Source organism: Mus pahari, chromosome 4 (genome assembly GCF_900095145.1).
Source record: "Mus pahari chromosome 4, PAHARI_EIJ_v1.1, whole genome shotgun sequence".
Classification (NCBI taxonomy): Eukaryota; Metazoa; Chordata; class Mammalia; order Rodentia; family Muridae; genus Mus; species Mus pahari.
The window spans coordinates 91,924,317-91,936,916 of NC_034593.1; the positions used below are offsets into that span (position 1 = coordinate 91,924,317).

The following is a 12,600-nucleotide window of genomic DNA, read 5'->3' on the forward strand; positions in this document are numbered from 1 at the left end:
AACTCCACATAGGATGTTGGAATTAAATGCTTCTTTTGCAATATATTGACCTGGGATTAATAGCAGGCGATGGTACTTGTGAGTGTTTCTGCAGAGTGGACCTCCGCGTGTAAGAGCTTTATGTAGCACTCACGCCTCCCCTACTAGTCTCAACCCCTGGGTTACCACACTGTGGTTGCCACCACAAGGTGTCAGCTCCGAGGCGATGCTGTGCAGTTTGAAGGGAGCTATTGTCCCATCCTGTGCTTTCTTGAACCATGGCTCTGAGCTAGAGAAGGGCAGTTGGCTTCCCACTGAGCCCTGCACATTCCAGGCCTCTCAAAGCATGTCACAACGAGAGGTCCTGAGCTCAGCAACTTTGCAGCCAAACACAGCAACCATTCTGCCCTGACGACTCATTGGTGTGTGGCCTCTTTAACCAAGAGAGACAATCTGTCAGGCTATAGGCACTTTCTTTGATGTTAGTTATAGGGTAAGCCATTCATCCTGGCTTCCTGGGAACAATCCAGAGTTTAGCACTGAAAGTTCTATGTCCCTGGAAGCCTTTCTCTCCTATGCAAAAGTAGGATGGTTAGTTATCCTTCAGCTGGGCAGTCCTTAGGCCCCAACAAAACACCTAGCAAGCTTGGTACAGAGACTGAACCCTAGTAGGTTCCACCCTTCAGCTTAGCTGGCAATCAGGAGACAGGTGGATGGATTGGCTTTTGATTCTGTGAGCCTATGTGCTCTAATTGTTTTCATCAATTGCCTTTACCATCCAAATTAGCTCTGTTAAGGCCACCCAGTGAGCATGTTCTCTTACCATCTGCTTGCTCCTCCAGCCCTGGCAAACACAGCAGAGGGAAGATAACCATACACTGACCTTCCCCACTTTTTATTCCAACCACTCCATGACACATGTAGGTCCTCATTCTCCAGATAAGTCTTTTTCTATTGAGCTTTCTTTGATCAAAGATAAGTCCAGCCCAGATCACAAGGAATACGAGTCCCTGCTACTTCAACATCTAAGTTAAAATTGCCCATAATCTTGCATGTTGTTACCAAAGCACACAAGCACCCACTCTTGGGTAGGTAGGCCACTGCTACTCTAAGCTAGCATTTGAATGAACAATAATCTGATTTCTGCTTATTACAGGTGGCAAAGAAGTTATCCTTAAAGATGAACGAAGTTGGCTTCTATGAGCCATTTATGGATGAGCCCAATGTCATCCCTAACAAACCTTACACAGAAGAGGAGCTTGTGGAGTTTGTGAAGGAACATCAAAGGTACCTGAAATGACATGTGAAGGATGGGGTGGGTTGACAGTCCAGAGCCAGGAAGAGCCACGAAGAGCAACAACCTAGAGTAAGACACCCAGGAGAACAAAACTGGCCCATGTGGTTTTGTCAGTCATTGACCAGTATCAAGGATGTTACCACTTCTGAATAAGGCTCTATACTTGCAGGTAGGGTCGGACTACCTCCTTCAAATGCAGACCCCATCCTCACTCCAAGCCAGAGTCAGATACAGATGACACTCTATACTTTCAGCGACAACCTCCTGTGGGTAGAACAACATTCCAGGTGCTTTATGGGAGCAACTTTGGCTATTCTCCAACCTCTGGAGCTGGTATTCTCCCAACATTTGAATAATTAAGTAATATAACCCAGGACAATTCCACACATTCTTCAGACAGCTCCCAGGATAGGGATATTTGCTAAAACTCAGAGCATCTCCAGCAGGGGATCCACAAGAACCACATAGTAAATATTTACACAGTTCTGGGGGCAAATGGCCTTTGTTGCAGCTGTTCTGCTCTGGGCTGGGATCATATAAGCAGCCTTGCTCAATGTGTAAACAGATGGGTGTGGCAAGGTCTAGTTACACAACAAGAGGCCTTGGCCTGGGCTGGCCCACCAGCTGGAGCCCTCTGCCTCTGCTCTGGAAGGAAGAGCTATCTGGGAATATGGAACATGGTAGTGGGTCCACTGTGTCACCTCTCCTCCCTCCATCTCATGGACAAATGTGTTCACTGAACCTGAAACACCCCATCCCTATGCCTGGACAGTCTTTGTCCCTGAAGAGAGTCAGCGCTGGGAGGGTAAGCATGACATCTATTGTGTTTCTGATGGATGATCCTGATGACAAAAACTGACATTCTATATTTCAATAATTGTTGTCTGTCCCATTTCCTTGTTCTTGGTTGGCTCTGGACTTTCAGGACTTTCTATGACGAGAGGCCACTAGGAAGGTGCTATCTCTGTTCCCCCTGACCATCCCCACACCCTTGGTGTGCCTTGGATCTAAGAAGCTGTGACTGGACTGAGTGGGTTTGGGCCTGGCTCTCTCCTCACAGGGCGGGTGGAAAATCTCTGCTTCCTTGTGGGCAGAGATGAAGTCAGGGCTCCTTAGGCTCAAGCAGAGAAGCCAAAGTCTTCTTTGCACGGGCTGAGGCTTAGTTTCTTCTGTGGTGAACCTTACTCAAGGGCACTCCTCTGTTTTTCAGACCCACCCTACGTCGCTTGCGCCCAGAGGACATGTTTGAAACATGGGTAAGAGAATGGCAAAGCCTTGTGGTGTGTGTCACTTAAGAAGGGTGTCCTCTGACTACGAAGTCTTTCTGAGTGGGGTGGACAGCTAGGGAGGGTGGTGTTGGGAACATGGACAGCTTCATGTTCATATAAAGCTTAGGTTTTCATGGATCCAGTATTATCCGCCTGGGTACTAGTTACTAGATAGTATTACTCAGATTTATTTCCCTTAGTCCCTGGCTTCCACTCATGTGCCACCAGCGACTCAGGGCAGCTTAGTGGAAGAAGCCCAAGTCTACAAGGTCATAGAGACAAAGGTTCAAGTCCAGCATTTGCCTTTGAGCAGCCTTGTGTCTTTATCTTGCACGTGGTCTTTTGAATTTTATCTACTCTGTTAAAACTGGGGCTTTTCATAAGAAAAGTGGGATGGTGTGTCCAGGATATAGGAGGTGCTTGATTAGTAAAAGAAGACAGTAGAAGTGGTGACATCAGCCCCTCTGCTAGGTCTGCATCCTAGACTGTCATAGACTCCAAAGCTCAGAGACCCACCCCACTCCCACCGGAGCTTCAAGTAGTGTCTATGAACAAAAACAACCATAGTCTGTGGGACACTTTCTAGGCCATTGCTGGTGGCCTTTCACTTAGACTGGTCAGCTCTCCCTCTCCAAAGCGATGTAGGACAAATACTATTTTAGCCCATTTTACACATAGAAAAACTATGACCATCTTAGGTTAACTACTCAAGAACACATGACTAATAAGTATGGGTTCTTGGGATGCAAAGCCATCTGGACCCAAGTCTCATATCTTCTCCAGTATCTGTTCCTAAAGTGGCCGTATCCCCACAGACTGACACTGTGCTGTTGGTGTCTATGTGTAATGATATAATGGTCAAATGACAACTTGTAGGAATTCTTGGCTTCCACCATGTGGGTACCAAGGACTAAATCAAGTCATCTGCTAAGTGGCAAGTGCCTTTACCTGCTGAGCCATCACACCTGCCCCAGCAGTTTCTTCTGAAGGACTTCCCTCTGTTGTATTGCGGAATAATTTTTAAGACAGGACTAAAGAGCCTTCCATTAGTAGCCCCAAGGCAATGCCATTGCATAAGGGGGGGGGCTATATCTTGTTTTCTTTCCATCTGTTCATTTGGTCTGAGGAATTTCAATAGAGGTGAAGGAGATAGAATAAAATAGGGACAGTGGGAACGGAGCTGGTCAGTAGTTGGTAACCCTTGTTTCTTCTTGGTATGGCTGCTTTCCATCTTTCACTGAGTTTTCAAGAGTTTTATAGACTTGGGCTCTTTTGAGTCGGTAGAAGTTATGTTAGTAAGAATCTGTTACACTGTGTTAAGAAGAGAGTTGGTAAAGTGAAGGCTGCTTTCCCAGCTTTAAATACTAAGGGTTGAAAAGAAGAAACAGTCTCAAAGTATAACCCCTCAGGGCAGGAGGAGCAGCTAAGCTTGTTAAGGCAATTGCTGCACAGGCCTGGGAAGCTGGAAACCCCCAGAACTCACATAAAAGTGGAAGGAAAGGACTGACTCCACAAAGTTCTCTGACTTCCACATGCATGCTGTGGCATGTTTCCTTTCCCACATCATAATCACACAATAATAATAATAATAATAATAATAACAACAACAATAATAACAATAACAACAACAACAAGCCAGGACATTCATTGTAAGGCAAGAACATATAAACAGCTGAGGAATCTGCAGGGGAGCATGGTGGGTCCCACAGCTCCTGCTCCTTGGAGTCTGCTGCATGGCCACTGCATACCTAGGCTCGTTTTAACCTCTTTATACACATTCACAGCACGCAGCAGCATTGGGCTTGTTCAAACAGTGCCACTCACTGTTAATGCTATGGACTATATCTTTATCTCACCCAAATTCATGGTTTGAAAGTATGATGTCAAGTGTGGAGACTTTGGAAGTTCAATGGTCACCATGTCAGAGCCATTGTAGTTAGGGTTGCCCTGATGAAAGAAGTCCCAAGTTGTGTGTGGTGAACCATGCATGCACTTGCAGGCTAGTACATTTGAGGCCGACTGGGGCTACATAGTGAATTTGGAGCCAGCTGGGGTTACTTAGGGAGTTGTTATCCAACAAACAAAAGGAGAGAGAGAGAGAGAGAGAGAGAGAGAGAGAGAGAGAGAGAGAGAGAGAGAGAGNCATCGTTGGGAAGAGATGCCCCTTGGTCTTGCAAACTTTATATGCCCCATACAGGGGGACGCCAGGGCCAAGAAGAGGGAGTGGGTGGGCAGGGGAGCAGGGTGGGGGAGGGTATGGGGACATTCGGGATATCATTCGAAATGTAAGTGCAGAAAATATCTAATAAAATAAGTTTAAAAAAATCATATTTTTCCTTCTAATGTCCTGAAACATCTAGTGGTTTCATGGCTTCTTGGGCTTATATATAGGTCTGTAATCTGCTGTGAGTTGATCTTTTTGTATTTGGGAGGGATGATTTGTACCTCTGTCCACTTGTACTTTGTGTAACTCAGCTGCCCAGAGCTGACTGTTTTTTCTCCTACCTGTTGAGTCTCTACGCACATTAAACCCTTTACCTTTTACCTAAAGCAGACTCAGATTCTACTGCCCCATACTCACACATCTAACTGACACCAAAACGTAAGACAGAATGCTGGGAAATCTTAAAGACTAGCATCTTAGGATGAGAATTTAAAAAATAAAGACCACTGCCACAGCCTCCCAGGTCCATGTAACACCATCCACTCAGGTCAAAAAGTATCCAGATGTGGATAAAAATGAGCACAGAAGACCAAAGTGGCCAAGCAGGCTGAGTGGTATGACGACATGGCAGCCTGCATGAAATCTGTCACTGAGCAAGGAGCTGTGTTGTCTAAGGAGGAGAGGAATTGTCTCTCTGTTGCATATAAAATGTTATAGGAACCCATAGGTCATCGTGGAGGGTCATCTTAAGTATTGAACAAAATACAGGAGGAGCTAATTAAAAGCAGCAGGTAGCTTGAGAGTACAGAGAGAAAATTGAGACTGAGCTAGGAGACATCTGTAATGATGCACTATCTCTTTTGAAAAAGTTCTTGATCCCCAATGCTTTCACAACCAAAAAGCAAAGTCTTCTATTTGAAAATGAAGGGCGACTACTGCCATTACTTGGCTGAGGTTGCTTCTGGTGATGACAAGAAAGGAACTGTGGACCAGTCAAAGCAAGCATACTAAGAAGCATTTGAAATCAGCAAAAAGGAGATGCAGCCAACACACTCCATCAGACTGGGTCTGGTCCTCAATTTCCTTGTGTTCTACAATGAGATTCTGAACTCTCCAGAGAAAGCCTGCTCTCTGGCAAAAACAGCTTTTGGTGAAGCCATTGTTGAACTTGGTAAGTTAAGTGAAGAGTCTTATAAAGACTGCACACTAATAATGCACTGACTGAGAGACAATTTAACATTGTGGACAATGGATACCCAAAGAGATGAAGCAAAAGCAGAAGAAGTAGGAGAAAGTTTACCTGTCTTCCAACCTTTGTCTGTCTCATTCTAAAATTTACACAGTAGACCATTTGTCATCCACGCTATCTCACAGATATTTTTTTTGTTTACTGTTTATGAAAGGTTTATGTTATTTCTATTTGAATTTCTTTATTTCGAATGTGGTTTTTATGTTTTAATAATAGGGAATTAGAGCTAGTTATCTTTAGGGAGTTACTCATTTTAATCTTTAGGTAGCTAATATGGAATGTGGAGTCATTACATGTCTTACAGATGTTTATCACAGTACTTTTAATGCATTGTGGCTTCAGAAGAGCCAATGTTAAAACTGCTTCCATGTCTAAGCAAAGAAAACTGCCTACATATTAGTTTGTGCAGGTTGAGAATAAAAGAGATAACTGGTTTGAAAGAAAGAAACAGAGAGAGAGAAAGAGAGAGAGAGAGAGAGAGAGAGAGAGAGAGAGAGAGAGAGAGAGAGGTTCAAAAAGACCAAAGACACTGAATTCTCTGGTGAGGAGGGCGCCTCAGGCTTCCCACCCCGAGGGCGTTGGGCTAGACAGAAGCAGCCAATTGCACTTAGGTCTCCTCTTCCTCTATGGCTTTGATAAGTCACTAGGATTCTTTAAGTACCGAATAGGAACACAATGTGCATTTGCAATTCAGAGTCCAGGGATTCACGAAGATCTTAGTTCTGCTTGCACTCATGTGGTGCACAGACATACATGCAGATCTCACCAGTTCTTTTGTGGCCGGTGGTAGATATTGCTGCCGTTTTGGCGACTATTTTAAGGCAGAGTGCCTTCTGCCAGGGAGCGTATCATCCAGCTGCGGAAGGAAGATTCCTCCAACTCAAAAGAGAATGTCCAGCTGGGAGGTGACATATCCCAGCACTCAGAAGTAGAGAGAGGGGATCTCTGTGAGTTTGAGGCCAGCCGGGTCTACATAGGGAGCTCTAGGTCAGCCAGAGAAAAATGATGAGATCCTGTCTCAAATAAAATAAAATAAAATGTAAAGTAAAATGACCAAAAGAGAATTTCCATGACACATTGAAACTCGCTGCTTTGTAGGCTAACTTTAATAGGAAGAAAGAAAAAAAGAAAGAAAAGGAAAGGAAAAGAGGAGAAGAAAACAGAAAAGAAAGGAAAAAAAAAAAGATTCAAGACATCACTGTTTCCAGGCCAGTTGGGTGATCTACAGAGCCCAGGCTTCTAGGCTCAGAGAACGCTGACACTGTAGCCCATGGCACTCTTTCTCCCTGTGTACACTGATACTCACCAAGCAACTGGGTAACTCATGGGCTTGCGTGGATAACTGCATCGTGGGTTTATTGAGGGAAAAATGCCAGCATGTAGCCCAGGCCCCGCATCTCCACAGGTGCCCAGTACAGGCTCATGCCCCTCATTCCTGAGGTGCTTGCAGAGTGCCCCCCCTGCACCTCTGTTACAGTGCTCCACCTAGGGCCCATCTCAGCTGAGAGGAGTGACAGGCATACTTGGAACAGCCTGTCAGAAAATGACTATGGATTCTTAATTCTAAAACCAATTTCCAAGTGCACTCTGGAAGGGCAGGCAGAAATGAAGCCTGCTTCACAGAGTTATGGGTGCTCAATTCCGGCTGATGGCAGGCGACAGAGACATGGGACCGCCTAATGAGACCTGATCGGGATAGTCTGTGTGGCGGTAATAGCAAATGTATAGCCCTGAACCTCAGCCTGTCTTTCTGGTCACTGCTGGGTTTTCCTAATAACCCGGTGCACACACATATATGTCTGTAACATTCAATTCCCCCGGGGATCGGGCCAACGCAGAGCCCACTCTTGTTTTTAATAATAATATTTTCTATTTAATCTATCTTGGAATTTTTGGAGGTTTTGTTCATCCCAAACTCAAAGGGAGAAAATTAGCATTTAGATAGGATTGCAGGGGCATTAAAATCAATTGAGATGGAAACTGTTGGAGGGGGTTGGGTCCCCACCCCCATAGGATGACTCTGTTATGACACTAGGCTTCCCAGTGAATACCTCTCTCTTGGCAGCTGCCATAAGTATACACTTGGCTTTGTTTCTCCCTCTCATAGCATGGAGTCTCCAGAGGGTCACATTTCCTATACAAGAGGCTGCTCCAGACTCTCACTCTTTCTTCCCTGGCCATAACCAACACGCAGGCGGTCTTCCTGTCCCAGACGTGCAAATATGAAATGCTCCTTGCTATTTGACAAGCTCCGCAGTTTGCTTTCCTTTCTCTGGCACATCCCTCCCAGGGCACATCCCTCAAACGACCATAGTCCCAAATTCCAGCCCCTCCTTGGAGCTCCGCACATTCACAGAGATGTTCCTGCTGAGGAGATGGCTCAGGGTTTAAGAACACTTGGCTCTTCTTGTAGAAGACCTGGCTTCTGTTCCCACACACAGCAGCCTGGGGATCTAACACCCTCTTCTGGCCTCTTTGGATATCATTCATTCACGTGGTGCACAAACAGGCACCTAGGCGAACACTCATACACATAAAAAATAAATCTTAACAAAATATTTTTAAAGGATTCCTATTGATCTGGAGTTGAAATTTGAAAGGGCTCCAGGGAAACGACTCAAATCTCAGTGTCAGCAAATCAGGAGGTATTACTGACTTAGTCCAAGGGCCCTGCTTCTTCAGACAGAACCATTGACTGCATCTTCATCTCTTGTGTGGATTCCAGTGACCCACATCCCGGGTAGGGGGGTTGTCCCAAATCTGAGGACTCTTTACTGCCCTCAGAGGGTTTAGGATCTGCCAGTCATGCTCAGAAGTCCCTGTAATCTGGTCCATCCCTGATGATAACTCCTGGTAGGGAACCTCAAAACTCACATTTGCAGAAGTATCTTGAAACTGTCACATCCCATAGAACTGTTTCCAGAGTTTTTGTTGCCCCCGAAGCCTCTGATAACCAGACTCATGCTCTTCCCAATTTTCCCTTTGCCGCTGCTCTTGGGACTCACCAGACCACAGGAGTGAGACACACTAATTGTTAACTCTTGTGTCTGTTGTCCTGTCTTACAACTCCATTGATCCCAGTCCCTTATTGAAGTTCCACATGTTGCTACCAATCACCCGTCAGCATCTGTTTCCTTTATGTGTGCCTGACCTGCTCATTTGTGCCTGGGTGTCCATCCCCTGTCCATCCCTGTCCCCTGGGTGTCTATCCCCTGTCCACCCCCTGTCTCCTTTCCTCTGCCAGCTTCTGTGTTGTTGCCCCTGACACACATTGTGTCTCTCTCCTCCTAAGAGGAAACGCTCATTCTTTTCTCTTTCAGGAAGACGACTTGAATGGAATCCACATTGTGGCCTTTGCGGAGAAGAGTGACCCAGGTAAGATACCTTCCCCGCCCTCACCCCAGCCTGTTTCCACTCTGTACCAAATCTTCTTAACCATTGGCAGGAACTTCTCACCCTTCCAAGCCCTCACCATTCCAGTTCAATTGCAAGACAGTGATCACCTGGTAGGTAGGAATGTGTCTTCAGTGGCAAACTCAGCTAAGGGAACTGTAGAACTTCAAGGAAAGTCACACAACTGGGAGTGCAGTCCCAGCTTTGGGGAGGGGACAGGAACATCAGCAGTGCAAGGTTATTGTGGGCAACCTGGGACCATTGTGTTCTGATGCTCAACTTGGGAATGAGCACATTCGAGCAGTCTTACAGAGGGTGTGTGTGTGTGTGTGTATGTGTGTGTGTGTATGAATGCATGTATGTATGTATTGTTTCTGTTCACATTAAATGTTTATCAGTTTATTATCAAACCTATATAAACCAACCCTATTTTAACATAGTGATAAATGTTATGTGTTCCTCTGTAAAACACCATCTATGCACAGGAATGGCCTAGAGACATCTGCCAAAAAGTGAGGCCAGGGTAGAGCAAGCAGCCTGCTTTCAGAGTGCTAATGACTCCCTACCAGTGGAAGGGAAACATTGCTATTCTTCCACTGTAGACAGCTTTCCCTAGTTTCCCTCTTATGAACACCATGGAGAGAGGAGGGAGAGAACGATGAGCCGTGAAAGAGGTAAAATGTTGGTTCCTGTGGCACTGATCCCCAAGACAGGCCTCCTGGGGGAAGATGAGAGCTCACATAGGAGGGATATATGGGCAGCCTGGAGCCATCCAGAATGCAGTCAGGGTAAAAAGCTGCCAGGCTTTGGTCATGAAGATTTGGAGCAGGGTCCCAGAACCTGACAGGTGTGACAGGTGTGCAGCGATGACAGCAAAGCCACTTTAGCCTGGCTCAAACAACACCTCAGAACCCAGAGTTTCATGGGCTCTGCTCTGGGGCAAGTCACCGTGGAGCATCAAGCTTGGGGACCACTGCTTCGGGGAAGTGGGGCCACATGGTGTTCTTCAGGAACCTCCGCCATTGCTGTAGGGCAGCACCAAGAGAAGAGCTCCGACAGAGACTTGGGCCAGGGCTGGCAGAGCCGGCCCAGCATGCACAAAGCTGGGCTCTATTCCCAGCAACTCCCAGCAGTGCAAACCGTGGATGTGATAGTGCAGACCTGTAACCTCGGTAGAGATGGGAGGATCAGAAATGTATGGTCATCCTCACCTGTGCCTTGAATCCAAGGCTAGCCTGGGCTACATGAAGCCCTGTCTCAAAACAAACAAGCAAACAAAAAAATAAAACAAACAAACAAAAACAACTTCAAACCCCAAACCAACCAGCCAAGCAATAGCAACAGAAAAGATCTTAGTCTGAGACCGAGAAACAGAGCTGGAGAGGTGAAGAAGGGACCCTATTGCCCCATCCATCCATCCATACAAGCCTGATTGCTCGCAGCGGCTTAACACGGCAGGTGCCCAATGAATGTTTGTGGAGCAAGTACTTAGCTCTTTCTTAATTATGTGATTTCTGTTTTTAAATCAAGATAGTCCACACACCAGAACAGTCATTCTTTAAACGTAATGTCTGAGTGGGTTTTAAACTCGCAAGACTGTGCAGATGTTGGCCCCACCTCACCCTAGACCTTTACCAACAACACCCGCCGAGTCACTCCCATTGTTGACCCACTCCACGGATGACAAGCGCTAATTGTCTATTATTGGTCTAACTGTCTGTTCCAGATATTTCATATAAATGGAGTCTTTTGTATCTGGCATCTTTTCTTTACCATAATGATATATATATATATATATATATCACATATATGTATGTATTATATACACTTACTATATAATATCTATTATAACAGTATATGGCTGCTTTTAAGATTGAGTAATATTCTATTGCATCAAAACCAAATGATCTGCAGGCTAGTTTTTCAAATGCCAACGATTTGCTAGCTTTCCCATCATACACTGGCAGAGCTGGGAATGTCCCTCAGGGGGAGCTAGGTCTTTGGGGTTTGTTTTTACTGTAGTGTCAGATGCTTTTTACAGATCTGGCACCCTCGGCACCCCAGGTTTCCAGGCCTTAATCAGACTGAATCGGATCCTTGGTGTTGTGTGATCTGAGTTGCTGCTGGCAGCTGCCTGCTGGCAGGACTCCAGGGGGCTTCCTCCCCACCCCACTGCCCCCTTCCAGGGTTGCAGGGAGGCCTATCTGGCTGTCTGGAACAATAGAACAAAGAGGGCTCCCTGAGCTGCAGAAACCTGTTTGACAGAGATTGCTGTAGTCATGAATCAAGCTGCTGAAACTACTTCCATCTCCTCCCTGTGCAAACACCCTTGGGCCCTGGAGCTCGGCCTTTTCTCCCAATCCCAAGCTGAGGCTTGTCCCTGGGGAGCGGAGCAATGTTGGGAGCAGAGGTCAGGAACATGGTCTTTCAGCAGCAGGGGTGCCTTCACACTCAGGGCTCCAACTGAAAGGTGCTTTGATGAAAGTCCCTCCCCTTGACTTTGTGGTCAGGCAACGTTTACCTGCTGGGCAGTGCAGTGGTGTGCACCCTGGGCCCCTAAGGCCAGGTTGTGGTCCTGGAGAGTACATTCCAGCAAACAGGTAGTTAGATTCCTTTCCTCTTGCTAATAGGTCACCCACAACCTTATGCCTAACCAGACTGCACCCTTTCTGAAAGAGGAAGGTGGTAAGTCCCGGATAGCAGATGCTTCTTACAGAACTTCTGTGTTGAGGAGCTGTGAAGAGATGGCCACCTTAATCCTGAGGCCACTCTGTGATATGTGTGTGGCGCTTGTTATTTATTAATCTGGTGGTGGATGAGAAAAGCTAGTCTTAAAGACTAACTAATTAAACCACACTGCCCAGCGTCTCTAAGCCAAGGTTGACATTGTAACCAGCCCTTGCGACATCCAGATGCACCAGGAGTAATGACAAAGGTGGTATTGATGACCATCACTGCCACAACAATTAAACAAGGAAGGTTTCATTTTCAGTCTCATTTTACAAGTGAGGATGCTGAGGCTGAGGGAGGATGCTGAGGCTGAAGGGGGGATGTTGAGGCTGAGGGGGGGGATGCTGAGGCTGAGGGGGGGATGCCGAGGCTGAAGGGGGATGTTGAGGCTAAGGGGGGATGTCTGGGCTGAGGGAGGATGCAGAGGCTGGGGCGGGGGGATGCTGAGGCTGAGGGAGGATGCAGGTGCTGAAGGAGGATGCTGAGGCTGAAGGAGCACTGAAATGGACTGTGGGCTGTC

The 12,600-nt window shown here is 46.4% G+C and overlaps 1 protein-coding gene and 1 pseudogene across 1 annotated transcript in view; both read left to right on the forward strand.

Moving 5' to 3' along the window:
- Nucleotides 1-12,600, forward strand: part of Casq2 (calsequestrin 2) — a 59,590-nt gene that overhangs the window by 36,766 nt on the left and 10,224 nt on the right. The window contains exons 6-8 of the mRNA XM_021195627.2: nt 1,136-1,266; nt 2,487-2,532; nt 9,278-9,332. Of these exons, the coding sequence (XP_021051286.1) occupies nt 1,136-1,266; nt 2,487-2,532; nt 9,278-9,332 (232 nt within the window). The remainder of the gene's footprint in view (nt 1-1,135; nt 1,267-2,486; nt 2,533-9,277; nt 9,333-12,600) is intronic.
- On the forward strand, nt 5,297-6,040 carry LOC110320130 (annotated as a pseudogene).